Genomic DNA, 24,389 nt, shown 5'->3' with positions numbered 1-24,389 from the left:
ATTTCTTCATGCAATGCTTTGTTTATTGCATGAGAAGAGTCTTTTACAAGCTCCTGCCAGAAATCTCCATCACACCTGGAAATTCAGAATATAGATCAAGAAAAATCACACAGCAAGGACAATGTGGCAAGCCTACAGCTAACTATGATCAGGAAAGCATTCAGAAAGGCCATAGAGTAAAAAAATTTTCAGAGACAGAGATCAATTAGCCAAAGAGCAAAAGCTACGTTGGAGATATTCAAGACCCGCCTGGACAAGTTCCTGTGTGATGTACTCTAGGTTACCCTGCTCTTGCAGGGGGGTTGGACTAGATGACTTTTTGAGGTCCCTTCCAACCCTTGGGATTCTGTGATTAGCCCTGCTCCAGACCAGACAGATATTTGGCATGTTGAAGTGGCCTGGATGTTGTCACTTTTTTTTAAGATCAAAAGTTGATGAATTGCAGTGAAGCTCTAAACTGCTCTGTTCTGACCATACGAGAAGATAGCCAAGTGTCACTGTCCAAATAGTAATGCCTGTCCACCCAGAAGGGAGTGACTTGCTTTGGGACAGGTTGGCACATTTCACAGGTACTGTGCAAGTCAAATGAAAATCCTAATTTACTCTGCATGTGGCCTTGATCATGACTCCCTGATAATGACGAATGTTGATAAATATCAATATTTTTAATTTGCAGAGTCCCTTCAGCTGAACTTACCAAATTAATAATTCCTGTTTCCTGGGAATTATGTAGAAGACAAGATTGGAGCACTCCTTCCGTAAGCGGCCTTTAAATTCAGAAAGAGCAGTTTTAATCCCAAGTCCTACATCATGTACTGATGGATGAAACTTCTGAAACTTCTTTCATTAACAACCAAGCAGTCAAAGTTTAAGCTTTTCACCAGGTAAGTTTAGAAGGTGTTTACTCCCCACCAGAAAACACTGGTTTTGTGGTGTAAGCCTTAAAGAGGAACTAGGTTGTCCATTCCTCCAGATAGCACCAACATACGCTGGGCAAAGTCAGCTTCACAGCAAAACTTTGTGTAAAACTCACCATCTGGAACAGAGAAGGTGCAATTCACAGAGATGACACATGTTAGGCAGTCAAAGAATTCTTCAAAGCAGATAAAAGTCATGGTCTGCTGGCAGCCAACACTCCCTTCACCAGGGTGAGACAACTGCCAATTAACTACTGAAGCTGTGACACATGGTAGCAACAAACGATTTTAGAAAAATTGGCTCAGTCCTCTTTTCTTCATTCTGGTCTGTTTGACTTTCATGACATGGAAAACTTTGACATCACTAGGGGCATTTTCATAGCTTTCAGTCCTGACTATGACAGAATGATGGTAGAAATCAAAACAGCCTGGAGAGATCAGCTGTAATTTTCTAGCACATTAGCAATCATCTGCCATTAGGAAAGCTAATTTTTTTCTCATTATACCCTTATATGAAACTATGATGTTGAACAGGTAAGTTCGCACCTGCTCCCAGCCTGTGCTGGTTAAGTCTATATGGCAATCATTAGGCTTAACCAGAGGGGAGAAAATAGGGAGGAAATGTTGGTAAAATACCTATTTCAAAAGAAACACAGTAGCGATTAAACCACACCAAAAGCAGATCGAATGTATTGCCCTGCTGGTTCTTAAAACACCACGGAAGCCTAAACTTCAAAATTTTCAAGGGACCAGGAAGGACATCCAGTGACGAGCAATGATACAATCTCAGAAGCCATCATATTCTAAATACCCTGCACATAGCAAAAATAGTAAAACAAATGCCATATAAGGAAATAACTGTCAAATTGCTAAAAATACTGTTTTCCAGAATGAATATTCCCTTAGGAATAAATTCATACTTTAAATTGTAAAGTGTTTCTACATTTTGCAAAGAATTATGTGAAATTTGTGTATGGAGTTTGACTGATGTTTCTTTCCTTTAGCGTAAACCACCCAGAATTGATATGACTTCTACGTAAATTTCCATTTCTCTGGTATTACTGGGTTTGAACAGCAGGTAATGTTTCCATTGCATGCCTGGCACCAAACACTTTCTGCCTGAATTGCACATCCAGTTCCTGTGTTAGTTGTTTCATTACTGCACCCAAAGGAATTTTGTTCCAGTACAAAACAAAGACAACAGGTTGCAAGGAAAGAGTTGCAATGACTGCCCTGCTTAGGTATACCTAATCTCCTTTTTAGCCTATTTATGTTTCTAGCTTTATATATCCTGTTAGCATGAATTTCACCACTAAAACTGAAAATGCATTTTTGCTGTTAAAGCTTGTTGTCTGTTCAGGTCTGTTGGTGCCTCCCGATTCCTGGATGATGGAACCTTCCTTCTACTCTGATGTGTTTTCAGTCCCTATTTAGCTTCTCCGCAATATTTGTAATCTTTATAATTTTGTTGTTCTTTCACTGCCTCTTTCCTAGCATTTTCCGAAGTTATTCCATACCTCCAAAGACCCTTTCTCTACATCTTGAACCTTCACTGTACACACTTTTGATGTGATCAACACTGCATGGAGTCCTTAACGTGGGGACAAACCAAGATCCTAAGGCATGTTGTGCTGATGTTATTTGGTTTAATTTCAACTCCTTTTTCAGTAAAGCCAAACACACTATTTATTTCAAGGCACTTTTTTGCTCACCACTGGATACAAGGAGGTACAGCCACAGCACACAGGAATAACAACTCCAACCTTTCTATCCTGGGTACAATAGCTAATTTAAAACCAATCACTGTGTATGTTCACTAGAACTGCTGCTTTGAATTTACTGACATGAAGCCTCACACCTCTTCAATCATTCAGTTACTTCCTATGTACGTGTTTTGTGTAGGACATTCCTTGCACATATAAAAGCATAAGTTATACAAAAAGGTACTCGGGAAAACAAACAGCCCATTTTGCCTAGGGCACACTTTAAAGGTCTTATACCAGGACGCACAAGCATTCCCAGATTTACTCTTGAGGACTCATACACAGTAAACGTGTTCAGTTTACACATCCCAAAGCTACTTCATTTAATGACAAAATCAGTTTTAAGATCCCAGACCAAGCTTTACTAATGAACAAACATACAAAACAAACAAAAAACAACCTACCAACAAGGAAAAGAAAACAAAGAAAACAAAAAAAAAACCACATTGCATTTTCCCCAGCTTTGATTTCATCACTTGTAATACTCAGTTATAAGTGAGCACCAGGTGATAGCTTCGCTGAGGCTGCAGAAAACAGGGTGGAACTGAGCTTCGCTGCTCACAAAACTTTGGTGAGCAAACAGGCAAAGCTTCTTGTTGTTGGTAAAGCAAGCAGTTGGCCTAAAAAACATACTTAGTAAAACACTGCTGTCCTATCCCGAAGCTTAGTGCTCATAGCCAGTTAACACAAAACTCTTCCACCAGCAAGTGATGTACAAAGTTAACACATTCAGCATTCACCTGCATTAGTTCTAAGTCTGAGAAGTGACAAGTTGAAGGTGTGCCTTTTTTAGCCTGCCCTGGTTTATGCAATGAAATTTTCTCTTCTGTAATCATTTTTAAGTCACTACCGCAGCTTTACATAGATGTTTTCTTTTCCTTCTTGAATTTAATTGCACAAGTGAAGGGTTTCTGGTAAAAATCATTAATCTTAATCTACAAAGCTCTTCATCAATTGACAGCAGAATGGAAATATGCTCCACTTACCATTTTATAATAGCAAAATTTGAAGCACGATGATGCACTACTGAAACCCAACTGCAAGGCCTCCCCTTCCAAGCATATCTGAGAAGGAACTTTGAACTGAGTAGCCAGCACTGGCAAGCAGACTTCATTCTTCCTTTGCCATTCCAGAGGAGATAATACCTCTCTCTACCCACTGACATTCACTGCTGTAGATTGTGCTGCTTCCAAGAGGGAAAGGAGGATAATTTAGGAGCAGCCATTTACTAATCAAATAATAGCATGGGTTTAATTCAATTCACTGCAACACACCTTGGAACAGTTCTGTTCTCAGACTGCCAGATTACATTTATTTGCACATTTTTCCTAGAGGTGACTTCATATTAGAAATGTAAATTCTACATGCTTTTTTGAGTATTTAGATATCCTTTGTACTAACGAGATTATTTTGATGGATTTACAATGGCATATTCACAATTTTTTGCTTTGTACATAAGTCTTTCAATCTTTATAAACAACTTCAGGAATTTATTCTTGGGACACATTTCCTGCCCTTGCCCTCCCCTACAGGTACATATGGACATGCATTTTGAAAATCCCAGTTACTCAACCATGAGCTATCCAAATGGGCCAGCAAGGCAAAGTCCCTTACCTAAGGATGGAAGTGGAACTGTTTTCTATGTACTTTAAAGGAGGATTCCTTCAGATTTAGGAAACTATGCAAGGTTTATAAGAAAGCTCCACAATTAAAACATCACACTTACTGAGGTTCAAATTTGCAAGGCCTCTTGCTGGTCACCAGTGGGCCCCCCTCGCACTAATAGTTCTGCGAAACAAGGCTATGGGGAATAACATCCTAGGTAAATACAGGACAATCTAAACAGGTCTCCAACAGAACTATAGGAAAACCTAAACACTGATGTTAATGACAACCACAATGCTCAAACAGAATTAAGTTGTTTATGGTAGGTTTTTCTAGATGACGGATTCTTTCTACTCCTTATAAAGCTTTTAAAAATCACAAATTTGTAATATTTGAGTGAATAATTACTGATTTCTATTCTCAGATCAGAGTGATTCTTAATTCAGAAAACCCACAGTCTGACAGCTGATCTGCATAATATTGTGAATACAGCATATAATAAATCTCAAGATGCTGAAATAAGCCTTCAGTACATCTCTCCTGTCCACTGCAATACAACATAAGATTTATAGAAAACGCCTACTGAGCACCAATTCTAGCTCATTCTAGTTCACAGGTAGTGGAAAATTAAAACATATCATTCTTGTCACTTACTTAGGGGTAACAAAAGCCCAGAAAGAGTTTTTAACCCTTAAACTATTTAGACATTAGTCACCCTAAGGAATTACATTTATCTTGTTGCTTAACTTAATAAACCTATTCTAATTGGCTTGATTAGCATTGAAAAAATCATCTCTGACAGTCCACATATAAATCCACTATTCTACAGCACATATATTCCCATTAGCTTTCATTTACTATAAGCTTTTTTTTTTTTTTGCTTTGGCATAAGCTTTCTTTATTTTTTAATCTACATTATTTGAGGACAAAACATTAAGGAATGGTTAACTTACCAATCATCTTACTATGGTAAATCACAACATTAAAAGAATGGGACCAGATTCCTAGAGCATGGAGATGGCATCTCACCAACAGATAGGACTGTGCTAGCTTATGTCACCCAAGGATCTGGCTCCAAATGCCAACAGGATAACTGCTTGCCTACAGTACTGAGAAACAAATGTAGCAAGAAGTAAGAGTGATAAGTAGCTTCAAGTTACCTTCAAAAAGATTAGTACAGCCTTCTATTTTTAGGATTTTCCACGCAGATGATCCAGTGAGAGAAACTGTTAAGAATCAGACCCCAGAAAGAGAGGCAGCAAACTTTCAGGAAGATCTATAGCAAGAAAATCTTCTGATGACAGCTATCACCACCTGCAAAGGAAAGAAAGCCCTCATCCTCCCAAACCCTTGTGTTACCATGGTAGAAGCTTTAGTTACCCAACGGGCCATGAACCATCACCTGCTCTGTCGCTCACACTGATCTGGCACACACAACAGAAAAGACAGACACTATGGTCTCCTAATATCAGGAATAAATGCTGCCAAGTACGTACTTTGAGGTTCCAAATTTCCAGACTTCTGAAAAAAACACAAGCGACTGAGGATAAGCACTTGGCTTTTCAATTCCCCAACCTCCTCCTCAGCAGGTTTCACTGAGAAAACACAGCCCTGCTTATTTTGACAGTTAAATAAGACACATTTATTTTGCAAAAGTAAGATGGAAAACTGAGATGACCGTTAACACTTAAGGGGACAAAGCAGCACAGGAAGCTGCTGGGACATCTTAGCACTCCCTAATGCTTCAGTCTTCCCAGCCATAACCAAAAATACCTAAGGAAACCCAAATGCTTCAATTCTCTGACAATCACCATCCGCCAACAGAGCACAAGAGTAGAAAATACATTATCCTCTGAGCGGCAGTTATGAGCAAGATTAAAATATTGTCAATGTAATTGGGGTCTGAGAAAAACGCTTGTTTTTTCCAAGAAGGAAAACAACGTATTGGAGATAGCTGACAAATGTTAACAACCAGGAGCTGCTGGTTGAAAAACAGATGCCTCCTTTGCTTCTTATCTCATACCAACTGGGAACACACACATTCCTTGGTTAAAAATTAATAAATATATCATTCATGGATTTAGTTTAGTAGAAATTTTAACACAGGAAAACAGTGTTTAAAAGAGATCTCTGGAGATATTTGTCATTTTAAAGCATGTTGACCACTTGGCTCCAATAAAAGTCTATTCTGAGACCTAACAGTTTCTCAGTCACTGTGGAGCGCCTACCCATGGATTACTACAAACCTCAAAGTATCATTGGAAAACTACCTGATTTAGGGGCAAAAAAATCACCCCATGGTCCTTAAGAATATATTTTCAGGGATGTCTGCACTAAAATTCACAAGTTATTCCCCAATTTGCACATCTTTGCCACAGACATTTCTTTATTTCCCACTGAAGATCTATCACTTAACTTCACTTGTACTAGTGGAAACTACTGCCACCAGAGAACATGGCAAAATGACACAGTGCGTGGAGCAGAAAAGCCTGAAAAAGTTATTCTAAGTAACATTTCAGCTTGTTATGAGCAAAGTTCTTTCACAAGCTCCTGCACCTCTCCATTGTCTCCCAAAAGCAAAGGCAGAAAAGAGGTGGAAGCAGATGAAGAACAGGCAACACAAAATGTAATTAACTTTAATAAACCTGTGAAATTATACATCATTACCAGAAAAAAAGAAATCCCACAATCCAGCCAGAAAAATAACTTGAAGTTTCCTCCTACTTCAAGGTAAGAGTTTGTATCATTTCATCAGTGATAAACAGTCCCATGTAGAGCTCTACTGGAAGGATGTGACTGCATAACTACAATGGGATGACTGCTTTTCAAGATCTCATAATCTCAAACCTCAGCTTCTGCTTTTATTTATGAGAAAGCGTACTGAGTGTTATTTCATGTTCTAGCCATTTCACAAAATAGCTGTTTCCAGTCAGAACCAAGAGGTTATAAAAATACTTAGCACAAAGATGGCAAGCTTATTTTTATTAGCTTTTCAATCTTAAATTCCCATGAATCCAGATTGCATTTAATTATCATCTGCCTGGATGTGCTAGGAATAGCAGCTGCCAGGATAAATTGTAATTTTTATTATTTTAGAAGAATGCAGTGCTAACATTGATCTAACATTTTGATATCTTAAAGACTTGTTTCATAAGAGGAAAATACTAATTTGTCCTCAAAACTCATCTGCCAGAGCTACATAGAGGTTTGAAATCAAGACCAACATATAAAATTGAAAGATAAGAAAACTTTGCTAAAGAATGCAATCAAAAGATCTCCCACCTCTCTGGCTGCATTCCCTTTCTTTTAATTTATTCTGAGATTTCTTCCTGCCAAACTTCTGGGCTGCAGAAAGTCTTGTCCATAGAAATCCATGGGAGTTCTTCCCCACTGATAAGAGGAGACAGATGAAATCTAACCTGAATTTCTCGAGGCAAGAAGTTGTTCAACCAAGGTGAAGCATTTAAGAGACATGGATATATACATGTTTCTTCTGTGTCTTACAAAGAGGAACTGCTGTTGGATTTCTTCATTTCACTCACTACTGCATGAAATAGCAATGACTATATCACCACTCAAATAAAACCAAGAACTGGCATCACTGGAAAGCTAACAGCTGGGGTGTTTGCAATGCTTTACCCTTTTGAGAAGTAGTCTTGAGCACCCAGTGATCATATTGTACTTGCCAAATATAAACCAGAGATTGGGTTCAAGAGGCTATATCGGCAGCCTATCAAGCAGGTGGGTAACCAAGATGGCTTAAAATAACTTGTCTCCCTTTCAACTGGTTTGTGTAGTGCACTTTCCAAACAGTGCTGGAAACTTTGATGTTTATGGACTAGAAGTCCCTTGCCTTCTCAGTTTTCTTGTTTTCTTCTGTCATTTTCCACTACAGATAACAGGGGAGCAGAGAATCTTACAAGGTAGAAATGACCTGATAGTCCAGTTTAAACAAGAAGCAGGAAGCCCTTCTCTCCTTCCCCTTCATCAAACTGTTTATTCTGAGCTCTCTTTGTACAACCTAGAGCAGTAAGAAAGGTCAGGAGACTTGTATGTTTTCATTTTTTATCTGTAGATCGGCTTTCAAAGTAAACAAGCAATCCAAACAAATCAAGCCAAACGAAAGGATCATCTGCGTCTAATGATCCTTTAATAATAGTTCAGATTGCTAACATTAGGCTTTGTACCTGCATGCACAGACTAAATTATATAGCCATGCATTTTAATGGACAGAAACAAAGGTCAAAACCCAGGCACTTTCATGTATACTATTATGATGAAAAGTCCTTTTATTTTAGATTTCAGTTGTAGGAGTTTCAATTAAAGGGAGTCATGGGACACGGTGGGAGACAAGACATATTTGTGCCTCCCTTTTCTGCTGCTATTAATAAAGTGAATGAGGTTTTATTTCACCAATTTATTTTATAAATAAAACCCCCTTAACAACAAAGCAGTCTTTGCATAACTGCTCAGAAATACAAAAATAAATAATGCATATCTATGATCTTATGTGGGGAAAAAAAAAATATATACATATTCATTACGTTTCCCATACAGCTGGAATCTTTTAAAGAGGTTACGCCTATGCATTTTCTTCCCTGAAGAGTGGAAAAATGAGTATTTGGCTGCTTGCAGAAGAAACAGGTTGTATGAATGCATTTACAGAACAATATATCTACTTGATAAACTCTGAATACTCCTACCTAGCAATGAAGACTAGAGCTTTTACCAAATCTGCTCCACCCTTGTTCAATACTACAATGCAAAGAGACTGGGAACTTTAGATTCAGAGAAGCTAAGATAATGAACAAAATGGCAAGAGTAGTAAATCACTGTGAGTATGAACCCAAAGCAAGCTGGACATTGATTTTGGAAAATCAAATTTTTTGCAGTCATCTTGACACTAAAACTTTTACAGTATTCCTTAAGAACCTGCCAGGCCTCTGGACTTGAATGAGTACAGAGATATGAGACTCAGCTACTCAGGTGCTTGGCAGCTTTCATATAAAGGCATTATATACTGTACAGTCCCACCTCTCCATTCATGAGCTCGACAATACCTTTTGAAATGTGAAGTTGTTTGATGATGATGATTATTTAGATAGCTACAAGAAATTATATTTGACAGGGCTTAAGTCATCAGCTCCCAGCTTTGATTGCATTTTCTTCTGCAGCACCCCCCCCCAAATATTTGCTTAGACTAACCAGAGGTTAATTGATTTTTTTCAGTAATGAAAACCCATTTAATCATATATTCTTAGAATATACACAACATCCTCTTGCCATTTCTTAATGCAAATTATGAAGGGTTCGGGGCTTTGTTTATTAATTTGTTCTTTAGAAAGATGTCAGTATATAAGGCCAGCACAGGTGAACTAAGGGTTATTTGCTCACCCCACACAGCATCTCAGCCAAAAAGAGGGGCAGATCACAGGACAGTGGTCACAGACAGCACTGCATTACTCCTCCCTGAACACTGCTTGACTGAATTTATGCTTCACAAGCTCATATCTTAATACCTGTAAGATTTATACAGGCTTTCTTTCCCAAATCCCAGCTTAGGTGACAATGAATGTTCCCACTGCTAGTATAAAACATTATTATCTTCCCTTTCTGTTTTGCTCTGATTCAGCAATCTTGCTAATAAAATCTGTTACATTTATATGAGTAATTACAGAAATATATACCAACTTGCAGTTTAGTTTGTGTTATTTTTAGGAGAAAGGGTAAGAATATCTCCCATAATATGTTGCAACAGTATTACTGTACTATGGTTATATACCTCTAGTGCTCTTATTCCATTTAAAGTGCTAAGATTTAGTTCTACATCTTTAAAAAGATATTATATAGAACAAATAGTAAACTATATCATGAGCAGTCACTGTCACTACCTATAAAACACTGCTACTATGATCATCATGTGTGAGTTCATATCCTATTTCATTTCATAAACATTTTTTGAAAGCACAAGAAATATTTACTTCTATATCACTAGTATGAGTAAATAACTACTCTTAGAAGAGTTAATTAGTAAGTAACTAAAATTAAAATAACTAGATGATAGCAGTGGAGGATGTGCATTCAGTTGTCCTCCGTATGAAAACAACCATATGCAACTCAATTTCTCTGAAAGACAGGCCATACACAAGGCTCTCGTTACACCAACACAGTTAGATGAACACAATGTCTGAACATTCAATTTATCACATACTGGAAGACTGCTATAAACAGGTTTTAAGTTGATAAAAATTTGGAAAGATACAGAAACAAACACCTGTAACGGTGCTTAAACCAGCTGGGCCTCAATATTTAATGCCCTCAATATTGCAAACCCAAGCCTTCTCAAGACTGCAGCCTCACAGAGAAGTCCACACTTTACCTATTTATATAAAAATACTTGGTGAGAAATATTTGTGGATTTTTAAAACCAGTTTTGACTTCAAGAACTAAAAAAAAAAAAAAAAAAAAAAAAAAAAAAAAAAAAAGGGGGTGAGGAGAAGTGGAGGTAAAAAACAAATCAAATTTTAGTCTGAATTATATAACTCCAAAAGGAAGCAGTTGGAATAGTGCCCAAGTTCTGTAAGCAATAGTTAAGAAACTCACAAAAGATTAACAAGTTTTCTGCTCCAGCTTTGTACTGACAGATTTTACAACTTTTACAGTTCACAAAAGCCTATGAAAATGCATGGAAACATTCAGTTAAATGCTTAAGTAGATTCAGATGAAGGCACAGACTGCTGCAGCAAACGTACAGCTGCTTCTTTGATCCAGTGCATCTTTTTGGTGATTTTTTGAGAGCACCAAGTTTTCAAGCTGCACCATAAAAAGCATGTGACCACCAAGTCATGGAAGTCTTTTTATTGTTCTCATGCTGCCAGTTCCGAGGCAAACTCACAGGGTGTTAATACCACTTAAACTACAGCAAGAAGTTCTGAGTATTTCCAAGTAGATCAAGACAAGCCGATATAAACATATGTATTCCACTGTCTTTGCCATCCCATGTCTAGTCAGCTGCATTACTAGAATTATGCACAGCTGATATAAAAGTACTAAGCCATGCCTTCAACTATAGAACTGTTACCTTAAGATAAGCAGGTCTCATAGTAACATAACCATGTTTCTTGCAAATATTCAGACTAGACATAAACCAGCCTCAAAGCATCAACTAAGGGTTACAAGTAAACCTGATTATCTCCAAAGGAGATGGACTAAACTCCATGGAAGTGAGTGCGTAATGAAGGAGAAGCAGCCAGAAATGTTTTGAACCCTCAAGCCTTCACTCATCTGTATGACTCTTCCCCAGGGCTTGCGATAAAGGGGACACCGTGCCAGATGTGAAAACACATATTGACACTGCATTTTAAGGAACCTGGTTGATAACCTCCATTGCTCCTTTGGCCTATATGCACGTTTGCATAAGAAGGTCCAGGACCTGTGTTTTAATGCCACTACATTGCCCAAGTGATGGTCAAGACCTACAAAAACACTGGCTCCATGAGAGACCAGTTTTCCTACAGGCAGCTACTGAGATGTCTTGTACACCTGGAATGACATCTGATATTTCTGCCCTTGCCTTCTCCAGCATGTCTTAACAAAGTTGCTCTGCAGTAGTAATATCTAGAATTAAGACATCAGTCCTAGAGAATCCCTTAAGCCCAGAGAGCCTTACAAAATGTTCCTGCCCTGTTATGTAAACGTCTCAGCACTGGACATGGGAGATGTGGAAAAGGATTATTGATGAGTGATTAAAAATTTCCCAGAGGAGCAATGACTACTAAACCACTTATCTCTATGGGAAAACAAAGACTCAAATGGGAAACCCACAAAGGCTGCAGGATTCCAGTGAAAAGCGGTATCTCTGACCACAGGAAAAACCCTGATCCAACTCCTTGTGCTGGTTTTGTCTGGGTTAGAGTTAATATTCTTTTGCTGACTGGGATTATGTTTTGGATTTGTGCTGAAAACAGTGTTGATAATACAGAGATGATGTCTTGTTGCGGAGCAGAGCTTACACAGAGTCAAGGCCTTTTCTGCTTCTCACTGCACCTTATCAGCAAGTAGATGGGAGGGGTTGGGATGTTGGGAGGGGTTGGGATGTTGGGAGGGAGAAACAGCCAGGACAGCTGACCCCAACTGACCAAAGGGATATTCCGTGCCATATGGCATCATGCTCAGCATATAAAGCTGCGAGAGGAAAAAAGAAGGGAAGGACATTTGGAGTGATGGCGATTGTTCTCCCAGGTAACAATTACACATGATGGAGCCCTGCTGTCCTGGAGATGGCTGAACACCTGCCTGCCCATGGGAAAGAGTGCATGAATTCTTGTTTTGCTTTGCTTGTCGTGCACAGCTCTTGCTTTCCCTATTAAACTGTCTTAATATCAACCCATAGGTTCTCATTTTTACTCTTCTGATTCTTTCCCCCACACCAACACAGGGGTAGTGACTGAGCAGCTGTATGGGGCTTAGTTGCTGGCTGGGGTTAAACCACAGCACTCCCGCCCAACTCTACATTAGCAGGATGAAGCAAAAACAAACCAAAAAGACAGCTGAAAATATTAAACAGAGGAGCACAAAGAAGAAACTGCTGTCACAGTACAAAACCAATTTTCACAAAGCTAATGAAAAGTCCCATAAAAGGCAGATTCTTCAGAGGCTAGTGATTTGTTGGCATGCTGTGCAGAAAATCCCACTTTGCCATAAATGCCTAATTGATGCCTTCCTACACAGTGCTCCTTATGAACACTGAGTAAATGCTCTCCAATCTCAAGAGCCATCTAATGCCTCTGCAATTAGATGGTATTTTTTAATGTTTGCTTGGCAAGGCAGATCCAACCCCCTCGAGAAGAGGTTTGGAGGCTCAGGTAAGGCCCAAAACGCTCATATTGAAAGGCAGAATATGTCTTAGAAGCAGAACTGTCCCAACTGTGTTAGAAGAGCCCTGACTGCAATGGATGCAGTTCTCATTTACCTTCCCAAGTGTCCTTGGGAGATGCAGAGAAGGTGGGAGCATATATCAGGACCTAGCTACATTATCAAGGCTATATTGGAAAGAGCACTCAAAGCTGTCTGGTTCTACACCAAGAAATTAGAAACTTCATGGTTGTCTGAAGAACCAACAAGCTGCAGAAAGTCTAGCACGGATACTATTTGGTCATACATGACGAATGCATTGTGCAGCCAAGCAAATCCCTACCTGCAAAGGCTCATCTCCATTGCTCCAACTATAATCTTAGAGCATGAGACAGACCCAAATCACCCTGGCAGGTGTGGAGTTCAGCCAACACCTCTGCATTTGACTGAACCAGAAAATGCAAATTCACTCTTAGCCTCAGAGATTAAACAAATAAAAACAGTGTAAAGAGTTTAAAAAGTTTATTCCAGCAAGTATCCCTTCACCAAAGCTGGAGAAAAACAAATTAAACAACAAACCCCTCAATGTGGTTTTCTTTGAGGTGAATGATCGCCACCATCAGTGCTGGTGAATACCAACAAGGAGAAGCTCAGCATTTGGACTTTGCAATGACAATAGTAGCAGACTGTAATAAAGTAAGGGGCCTCTTGTAAGTACAGTGTACAGCAATATAAAAATAAATGTGGTGCAGGTCAAGAGACATGATGCATTGTATCCACTGAGGTGGCAGTACTACTGCCCCCATTTTGCTATTCTGGACTTGCACTTGGGAACAAAGTCATTTAGCCTACTTAAATCCAAAATGGGTCTGTTCTCCATTTCTCTTTCATTTACGAGAATCAGTCCTACTAAATCCTTTCTCTGACAAGGGAGGGAACTGACTCAACAGACCCTAAGGCTAGAAGAGCAATTACATCCTATTAAAATCAGACCCTTATGAGAGTAATCCACAAAGAGAGACAAAAGAGGGGTCAGAGGGAGAATAACAGGAAGACAGACTGAATGCAGCATTTATGGATGAATGCACATAGCTTCAAAGAGTATGCAGTGGTTGTTGTCCAGTTGGCGAGAAACATGTAACTGCAAAGTCAGGAAAAATCAAATAGGAAAGAAAGGATGATGCACTCCAGCACACCTTCAGAAGTGAGAACAAGTGTGTTTTGGCCAACAGATCGATGATAAAAATTTCAGAGTGTAACAAAACTTGGGCAAGGCTGTGATAAAACACAGGAGGCAGCAATATAGAGGCAGTATCTACATGCTTGTTTTGGTTTTGATTCAACAGCAAAAATCCCCAGAGACTGAGAAGTTGCTATGAGTATTCACCCATCTGAGACCAGACAGCTCTGCTGCCTCTGAGGGGAAGTCTTCTACAGCCTCTTGCATTTCAATTTGTAGTTCAAACAGCTACAGAGACTTTGTTTGTCTTCCCTTATCAAACCAAGCTTGATGTCCTGGCAAATCCTGCAGTTTCTAGGAATACATTCCTTCCCAAAACATCTCTGACACACACAAAAGAAAACCCAGCACATTCCCATGAAAAGTCACGCTTCGTTGCTTTGGAGAAGGTACAAGGAATGAAGCAAGAAACAAAGTCTCCTTTTAAAACAAAATGCAAATCTCCCTGACTGAACACAGTCAAAAATTTGAGAGGAAAGCTACTAAAACAAGGGGTGGGGAAATGTGAGCAGTTTCTCAACATGAGTTCTTAAAAGGCTGCTTTTCATGTCAACAGAAGTGGGAGCCTACAGGGTACTGGTAGAGCTATTTTTCTTTACTTGGGTACTCAAGCTATAGAGCAGAAGTGAAACCTCAATATTAATTTGCAGAAGGACAGACAGGGAAGATGCTACAGCACCCACTGCCAAAAATCATGAGCGACAAACCAAGAATTTTAACCTATGTTTTCACCCAGGCTCATTGTATTATTTCTTCCATATTTTATGGGAACAGCAACAGAATAACAGGAGGACTCTTCACACCTATTAATAGCTTCAAAAAAAAAATAAGAACATCCATTTATAATGGCATGACTGTTATCCACATGAGTGCCTGAAACTTGTACCTTGTCACCTATGTATCTATAGTTCTGCTGATATATTTTCTTTTCATAATTCAGCCATCAAATTTGACATACTGCAGTTGACAGGCTCAGACAGAGAGGGAGCACAAGAGGAAACATTTAGTTTCAAATGTGGGGTATCACATTTATCCTCATTAGTGTGAGGTAACACCCACGCATAACACAAACCTGTCAACACAGTACAGATATTGATGTACCTCTATAAAAAAGACCTTTCCAGGTTTTCACATTTTTAAGTGCTTTCAGAAAATTTAAGTAACATTATGCCCAAAGAAGGAATAACAACAAAGTCAATAAATGCTAACCTCCAAAACTAGAACTTTGAAAATGTTTAGGTTTTTTCTTCAAAGAAAACTGGAGGTGGTGGGCTAATTTTAGAGACAGAGTATAATTAATCAGCAAGAACCCTTTCTGTCTCTAAAAGAAACTTCAATTTTAAGACAATCTGTTGAAACACTCAGAGCAATACACTTTTCATGCAAGAAAGGGAATATTTCTGATAAGTTTATTTTATTCTCAAAATTGCTTTACTGCAGGGAGAAGAATGCCAGTATAGACTAGTTCAGATATATAAGCCACTGCATCACTCATCCCCCCTTTTCACTACTAGTCCCATCAGTCTAGAGGAATACTGTTGCTGTAGATGGTCAGAGCATGTATGTTTAATGCTTCCAGCAATTTCAGCCCCTAATGAATACTTGTTTATATCATAAATAAGTTAATTTCAACCTTCAAAGCACAGCTATATGGGAAATTTTCTGATGCTGGAGATTAAGGGCATCTCTTTACCAAATTTAGTTAATGTGCAAAAGTTATTGGGGTTTCCTCACTACTTAATGAACATTGTAACAAGATATCTTAAGGTCCTTTCCAAACCTAACTATTCTATGGGGAAATTAAGGGGTGTTCTCTGCCCTTATTTCAGAGCCTGCTGAAATACCAGTTCCTAACTTCCTACATGATATAAATCCTTCTTCCATAAGCCATGAGAGCTACCCAAGACAAATAGACACATCATTTGCCTCAAGAGTCCATTATAACCACCTTCTTTCCTGTAGGGCTTAAGGGAAAACTTTGGAGGGAAGAGAAACACTCAACTTGTTCAAAACACTACTCAAGAAACAGTTTGCTATGACCACCTAAATCCAATGGCTCCTCCACATCCTGATCAAGGTCTCTGTGCTGAGAAGTCCTTCACAGGCAAAGGACCTAGTTAGTGTTACTATTTAATGATCACACAGATACCTGATAACAGCACTGCTGATAAGAAACAGACAATTCCTTAAAATGCAAAGAACAGTCTGTAAAAAAACCTATCTGAGATCAGGTACAATAGGAAGCCATAAGATCTCTCTTCATTAAATTCCAATTGAGATGCCCCCTTCTCTCACACCCTGGCACCTATCTAATAGTGCCTTTTATGGAGCCCTTCAGGTTGTTGTGTCTCACTGTGGGTACCTCCTATTAAGGTTCCCCTTCTCCTGGAAGAAATACATTGGCATCAACCTACTTAATTTTCGTAAGCAAACAAATGTAACCTTGGTTATCTGCATTTAACAAATAAGGCATTTTTTAAGGTTGTCTGTGCCACAAATCATATCATGGAATGGTTAGGATTGGAAAGGACCTTAAGATCATCTAGTTCCAATCCCCTGCCATGGGCAGGGACACCTCACTCTAGACCATGCTGTCCAAGGCCCTGCCCAACCTGGCCTTGAACACTGCCAGAGAAGGGACAGCCACAATCCATCAGACCCAGCTACCCTAGAGGACTAAACTAAGTAACAGTAGAAAAAGGATGAAGCTAGAGAAAACGTATTTTAAAGACTGGTATATGGTGGATCCAGCAGTGGCCCTGAAAGTCTGAAGCAGGTGAACTGAGAGCCATTATTTTTCTAGAGATAGAAATCTGGCAAGCAAGACACAGACTATGGCTAAAGTTAGGCCAGAACAAAAACTGAAGTTACTAAGAGCAAAACAGCCCTACATTTGGAATTCTGCTTGCTGCAAAATTTCAGTTTCAGCTCCTGACTTAGGGCTTTGTTTTCTCACTACCTACCCAAATAGGAACAAGAGCCAAAGTTCAGCCCAAACCAGTATTTCCTGGTAAAAACAGCACAAAAACAACAAACCAAACAACAACAACAAAAATACCCTCTTTGCATAACACTTTTCAGATTTCAGATTCAAGACACGCAGAGCCAGTCAAAAAGTAAAAAGTCCAGATGCTCACTCAGGAGGGAATTCTACCAGGACTGGAGCAGCCTCCTCTTTCAGATGCAATTGAGCATATCAGCAGTTACTGGGTTTAGAGGATGAGACTAACCACACATCTCCCTTAGCTTTACATAATTTAAGAGCGACACTACGCAAACAGCATTAAAAGTGACCTCCCAGATCAGTACAATTTCAGGCCAGAGGGTTTTATAGATTGAGAGCTCCTCAATCTGATGGGTATTCCCCTCCTGTTGAGACTGATGAACAAAATCCAATCCAGCTGAAGTATGGCACATGACAGAGACACACTTTTACTTCTCAAACTCAACACTTGCCTCTATCCTGGATGCTGGATACAGAGAGAACATCTTCCTCATTCTGATTTCCCTCTGAAAGCACCTCATCATTTCTACTCCAAAAACATTTCCCTCAGCTTTGTCCTCTCCCCATCTAAATCACAGTTTACAGTATTCTCCTCTTTTCTTGTACTGTTTCACTTCTCCCTGCCCAGATCTGCAGACTGACACATAATAGGCTGAATAATAGAAGTGTATGAAAGATTTTCTTCTTGCATTTTCAATAACGTCAGTGTTTTCTCAAGCCTCACTGTATTAAACAACTTTTTGTCTCTGGAGTCCATTCTGTTTGTACCACTGCTGCTCTCATTCCTGATAAGAAAAAAAATGCGGGGGAAGGAGAGGAGGGGAAGAAAGTCTGATGTAAGACACGGAATAATAAGACAAAGGATACAAAGGTTTTAGTCATCGTATGCATGGGAGCACAAGACTGGAGAGGAAAGAGTCAAGCCTACTAGTGTGAGTAGGGTTGGGCAAGTACACAAATAAAAATGACTGACCAGATAAACCCAGGAAGCTCAGCAAGTATCACATACATATGAATTTTAACATCCATGGCAAAGAAACCAAATATTCAAGAACCACAGCTATAAATGTCTCACCAGGACTGGTACAGCCTTGTGCCTGTGGGGCAGACACTACTAATGCTTTACCATGATAAACGAGAACACAGAGAGTAACAGTGAAAACGATGGATGTTTTTTAAATCCATCTTACATAAATTGTTATTCCAAATTGGTCTAAAGAAATGTCACCAATATATAACTCAGACTTCTGGTAAGAGACTTTATCTAAATGCTAAATCATAAATTAAAACAAGTATAAGAGTACTGGTGATCAAATGCTCTACATGAGTAATTTTCATTCATACTAATCAGAGCTGTAAGTCCAAGTAAGGAAACAAAGAGGAATTAATGCAAGAAACACTTCCAGCATTTATTTGACTTTTGAGAAAAGAAAATACCTCTTAGTAACACTCAAAGATGGATTTCTTCGGTAGAGTTTCGTAAAGAATAAAACTTACAGCTGAGTGGTGGTGATGGGTGTTAGCAACAGAGAGGACACAGAATTATAAGCCAAAATGAGCTAGTGAGTCTGTTTTCATAACCATAATCCCACCCATTTGATAATGTCTTCTTGCATTTCCATTACTTCATCATCACTCATTGCATTATGTCTGAACATAAGACTACAAACTCTTCATAATTTTGTTTGAAAAGCATTATGCGTATTTATGGAGCTTATATGAAGTTATGAAACAAAACAAAGACTGGGGGAGAGCCAAGTCATGCGTACATAGAGGGCTTCCAGAAGAGCAAGGATAAGCCAAAGCACTCAAAAGACACAAGAGTTGCCTTTGACACACATTTGCTTCAGAAGACAAGAATCAAGAATTGAGGGATAGAGTTAGGACCAACAATTAAAAATATCTGGTAAATTCAAGGAAGTAACAGTACGCTATCATCAGATGTATCAAATAAGCAGACATTTATTCCAATGATCTCAGTGCAAGGTTAACAGCTTTCACCCTTTCTTTATGTAGGGAGGCACACAAATCTAGTGGGAAATTTTTCACGCAAGACGCCACACAATTTTCAACAACCGTATTTAGACAATATCTTAACCTCTAGCTTTAAAAACTATTCCAATGAAATACATTTTTTATCTATGTGTTGAAAAAAATGAAATAAATATCAGTTTTTTAAACCATACCTTCCATGACATACACCAGGGAACCCACATCTCCTTCCTTGATGATGCAGCTGTCTTTGCCATACTCCACAGGATACATACAATCCACAATCTCCTGGATCTGAGACAGTTCCAGATTCTTCATGAAGTCATTGTCAAGGATTGCTTCCTTTATTAGCTCCTTGGACCTGTGGATAACAAAAAGAAACCAAACAAAAAAAAAAAAAAAAAAAAAAAAAAGATGAGATTTATCACTGTACCCATCAGCCAAGCTCATTAATAGCAGGTGAACTTTAGCACAATTGCATGGTGCCCCAAATAAGTATTTCTTGGGGGGGGGGGGGGGGTGTGTGTGGAAGGGGGAAATCAGTATTTTCCCTAAAATTCTGATAAAGTCCATCTGCAGAGAAAGAAGAAAAACCATACAGAAATGTTCACATGTAATTGTTTTTGCAAGTAAGTTTTAGATACATCAAGTGTTGAAATAAAAATAAGATTTCATGTTACTGCAAGATCCTCTTTCAGCTATAGGTTTCACATCTATAACACCACCAAAGACTAGCATAACTACTGGAAATATCTTCCATATACAAAACTGAAAGGAAATAAACACAAACAAGAAGTTAATGGATTTGTGACTTAGTTTATCATATTTTTCTATTAAATTATACAAACTGTAGCACACAAAAGCAAGATTCTGCACTGCTTCTTCAAGTATTAATCAAATACCAAATGTCATTAGATTCACTACAGGAGGCACCACTGTTACAGGAATGACACCACTATTAACTGATTTCTTTGATGACTAAATAGAAAATTGCAAAGTTGCGTTAGAGTACAGAGAATTATATGTGTAGTTTTGGGTTGGCATGCTATTAGGTTGGAAGCCTGGAGTTCTTAAGTAACCACTTTGCCAAGCTGAAGAAGGAATGAGTTGTTTCTGAAGATACAAATTTCAGAACTCAAAGTTCACAAATTCTCTGAGAGATGACCTAAATGGGTATGTAATATAACCTGCTCTCTCACTAGAAGTGCTCTGCCAGTGCCATGACAGAAGATGTGCAACAAAACCACATGTAGTTTTGCCAGTTTTCTTGAGATTCTTTCAATTTCTACAGCTAAAGTGCTCGCTACACAATGAGTCACACACAGGTGCTAATGCAGCATAACCAGCATGTTATGACATTTGCAAAAATCTCCTAAAGCAACTTGTGCAAATTAACAACTGAGAGGTTAAATCTAGATCTAGACCAAAACTAAAGCTACTAAAACACCTACAGCCTGGACACCAGGTGCTAGGCCCTTCATTTCTCACTATGCAGCTCCTTTTCTGTGGGCTAATCTCTATTTTCTATTTGCTAATGTGAACAGACACAGCTACCTGCAGAGCTTATGCATTCAAGAGTTTTATCTTTTTCAAATATGAATATGAAACAAGGTTTTCAAAGATAAATATATTGATGCATCATGTCTTGTTGAAAAAGAACCAAATTGGGACTTTAGAAGTCCAAAACCAACCAGACAGCCTTGCAAATATTATGGCTTTCCTACAGTCTTTTCAAAGTACACATCAGGGTTAAATACAGGACAGATTCAATGCAGTAATATTTAAGATACTTCTTATGCTTTTGATAGTGTTGAAGTTTTTTTAACAAAACATGTTACTTTACAGCGTCCATTACTACTGACCCAGCTGAAGCACAAGATGGGAAGCAGACCAGACTTTTCAAGTACTGTCTGCACGACGACACGGACTTGGCCTGCTACAAAACCATTTTGCTCTTGAGAAATTTAATTTGACTTCATATACTGTCATTGCAATTCCTTGTGCATGCAAATAAAAACCACCGGAAAAACCTGCATCTGTGTTACTTCTTGCTTTCAGTAATGCAAGAACCTAGTAAATTGTAAGGTTCACCAGATGACAGATAACTCTATTCCCTTATTCCCTCCTCCTATGCTAGAGCAAGACTATACTTTCTATGCTATACCTTGACTCAGTGCTGCTCTTTTGGGCTTAGCCATCCCCACAGGTCCCAAAAATCCTCATAACAAAGGCACTAATTATAAGAATTAGTCAAACTGCCTGCTGAAGAAGAAAGCATAATAAAAGCTTTTGCATTAGTCACATCAACTAGCATTACAATTTCAGCCATTTATTTCATTCCAAGGCTCAAAATGAGGCTTTCTCCTTGATAACGTCAGCCTTTCAAATGGAGCATTTGTAGAAATACCCACAAGAGACTGGAGGGAATTCAGACATGCTCAAGTCAGACCACCCCTGTTAATTTTAGAGGCCCTCAGCAAAAAGAAAATGCTGTTCTTGTCAGAATCAAGTACAGCAAAGGATTTGAAAAGAATCACAGAAACTTGGTCTAAATAACAAAGAAGGAGCAGCATGGGGGCTAGGAAAATCCACTAGAAGTCTCTTTTGGGGAGAAGCAGCAAAACATACACAACATGAACAACCTTTGGGAATTTATGAGCTTAATATTACAGTGTAAGAGCCCATCTGAGCCAACTGAATCATAGCCTCTCCCCTTCAACATGGAAATATCAAAGAAATTAAGGCTCAGAGGCCCACCAAGTCATTCAAACCCCTTACTGTCAATACAAGATACACCTCTTAAGAGGAAAAACATGCTGGCTGGGGTATCAATAACAGTTTAACCTCTGCCACATCTAAGCATCTTAAAATTAAAGATCAGTATAGAACAGTCTGGATAATAACTCAGTCACACTTGAATGTAGCAAAAATAGGTATTAGTTAAAGATAATTAGTTAAAATGAGACTTCAAATACAAAGAGCATAGCATGAGAAAAAAGCACCTCCAGCTGCCCATAAACAGTGCTAGCTGTAGGAGCAGGCACCTTGCAATCCAACTGTGTATTTATTATTTAATTTGCATCAGACTAAAACACACTTTATAGTTTGTAAGCAATGAACATTTTCATCATGAAATATTCCATCCATCTTTAAAAAATAAATTAAAATCCTTGTCTGGCACATTTGAGAATTAGTTGATACTAAAAATACATTGTCATAGCTACAGTAAGAGTTAGCCTATTGGTCCCCGCAAAAGAATATTCACCACTCCAATAATTCAAAAAAAATTATGCAATGTAGATCACCATTTCTGCACACTTGCACAGACCAGGCCTTCAGCAACTTCTGCGTTATTTTATTATGCAATTTTCTTTCAATATAATTCATAGGTCAACTCTAGGTAAATATATTTTTTTCTTTTATATTTATTTTTATAGGAAGTGAAACTCAAAGCATAAAAAAAAATTAACTCATAGTTCATACTTATTACATAACAAATGCTTTTCTAAACCATAGCATTCCTTAATCATCATCATCATCAGTATTTTAAAACAACATGTATATTCCAGATATATGAACACACAAATCAACACACAAATCTCTCTCATAATATTAAAAAAGGTATTTAAAATGATCAAAACCACACTCCTATCATTGCAAGCAAGTAGCTTAAACAAGATACAGCTGTTTCATTACCTCTTATTTTCAAATAGTATTTGTTCTTTATTTTCTGAAGTTTCTAATAGAAACAATCTTCAAACAAAATCAACTGCAATATTTGTAAAGGAACATGACTATTTCCAAATGACCCCATTTTAAGAAGGAGGCATTTTCATGAATATTTACTAACGGCTGCCTAATGCAGGCAGTCATTCAGAGTAGAAAGCAGTAGTTATCTTTACTCTCCACAGGTGGGAATGTGGCACTAAGCCATCACTATTTTTCTGAAAGATTAATGACCAAATGTGATGTAGACTGGATGAAGAGTTTGAGAAAAAGTAGGAAAAAACAGAAGAAATCATGAAGGACACAATCCTCTGCAATACATCCTATCCCAAATCAATTTAGGTTCATCATAGTAATTAATAAGGCAACAATAGGAAAAAGCCAATTGCATTCTAATTTGCAGAGGTCATGTGAAAAGCAACTTAAGTTTTATAAAAATATACTGAAGTAAAAAACCTGTATGCCTGGGTTGCAAATGCCTCTCAAAAGAAAAGCATATAAACATGCATTAATTCGCACACCTCCTAATCCTGCACTGGGAGTCACTCCAGTTCTCCAGCCAGACCAGAGCCAGCCCCCACCCCCCACACCCACACCCCACACCCCACACCCCCCCCCCCGCAACAAGCCAGCTTGACAGCTTGGGAGCATAAAAACGCCTGAAAAAAATTTGGCCACATTTTCTGTCTCAGCAGTCAGTGGCTGTGCACAGAAGCTGTGTTTCAGCTATGCTGGAAAAGGCTTATATGAAAGGTTTGCCTTACTTCAGTGGCCAGAAAATGCAGAATTTCAAAACCTGCTGCGAACATCTGCTGGCTACTCATCAAACATGGCATCAGAAGATAAAAATTATGGCTTGCAGCAGATGCAAAAAAACAACCTGAAATGTTACGCAGCCCTAGATAAGAAGATAAGTTAATGTTACAGTGGTATGCAATGTACATAGTAAAATACCAAACCCTGTATTATAGCCTGTTGTTATCCTGACAGTAATTAACATTTTACAAAGAGCAGAACGAACAGTCATCTTAGGCTCTTCACCCACGGATTAAAAACAAAACACGTTCTCTATGCTAGATTTGTACCTTCCAGCACACACAATACATATTAGAACAAAAAGTTAATCTTCATCCCAAAAAGTCTTATTTCAACATCAGTAATGATGCTCGCCAAGTTCAAGGAAGGGAAGAATTTATGTGTAGATGGAAAGACTACCGCTGTACACATCCAGGGACACGTAAAGAAATGCAAAGCCCTCTTGATACATACTGTGCTGGTATGGCATCAGT

At 38.5% G+C, this 24,389-nt stretch overlaps 1 protein-coding gene across 2 annotated transcripts in view; it reads right to left on the bottom strand.

The window, feature by feature from the left end:
* Positions 1-24,389, bottom strand: part of PRKG1 (protein kinase cGMP-dependent 1) — a gene marked incomplete at both ends in the record, with an annotated part of 504,682 nt that overhangs the window by 415,232 nt on the left and 65,061 nt on the right. For both annotated transcript variants that reach the window (XM_080620728.1, XM_080620727.1), the window contains one exon: positions 19,569-19,735. In XM_080620728.1, coding sequence (XP_080476854.1) covers positions 19,569-19,735 — 167 coding nt within the window. The remainder of the gene's footprint in view (positions 1-19,568; positions 19,736-24,389) is intronic.

This window comes from Psittacula echo (genome assembly GCF_963264785.1).
Source record: "Psittacula echo genome assembly, chromosome: 6".
Lineage (NCBI taxonomy): Eukaryota > Metazoa > Chordata > Aves > Psittaciformes > Psittacidae > Psittacula > Psittacula echo.
The sequence above is the reverse complement of the archived record's forward strand: the minus strand, read 5'-3'. Positions and strand labels throughout refer to the sequence as shown.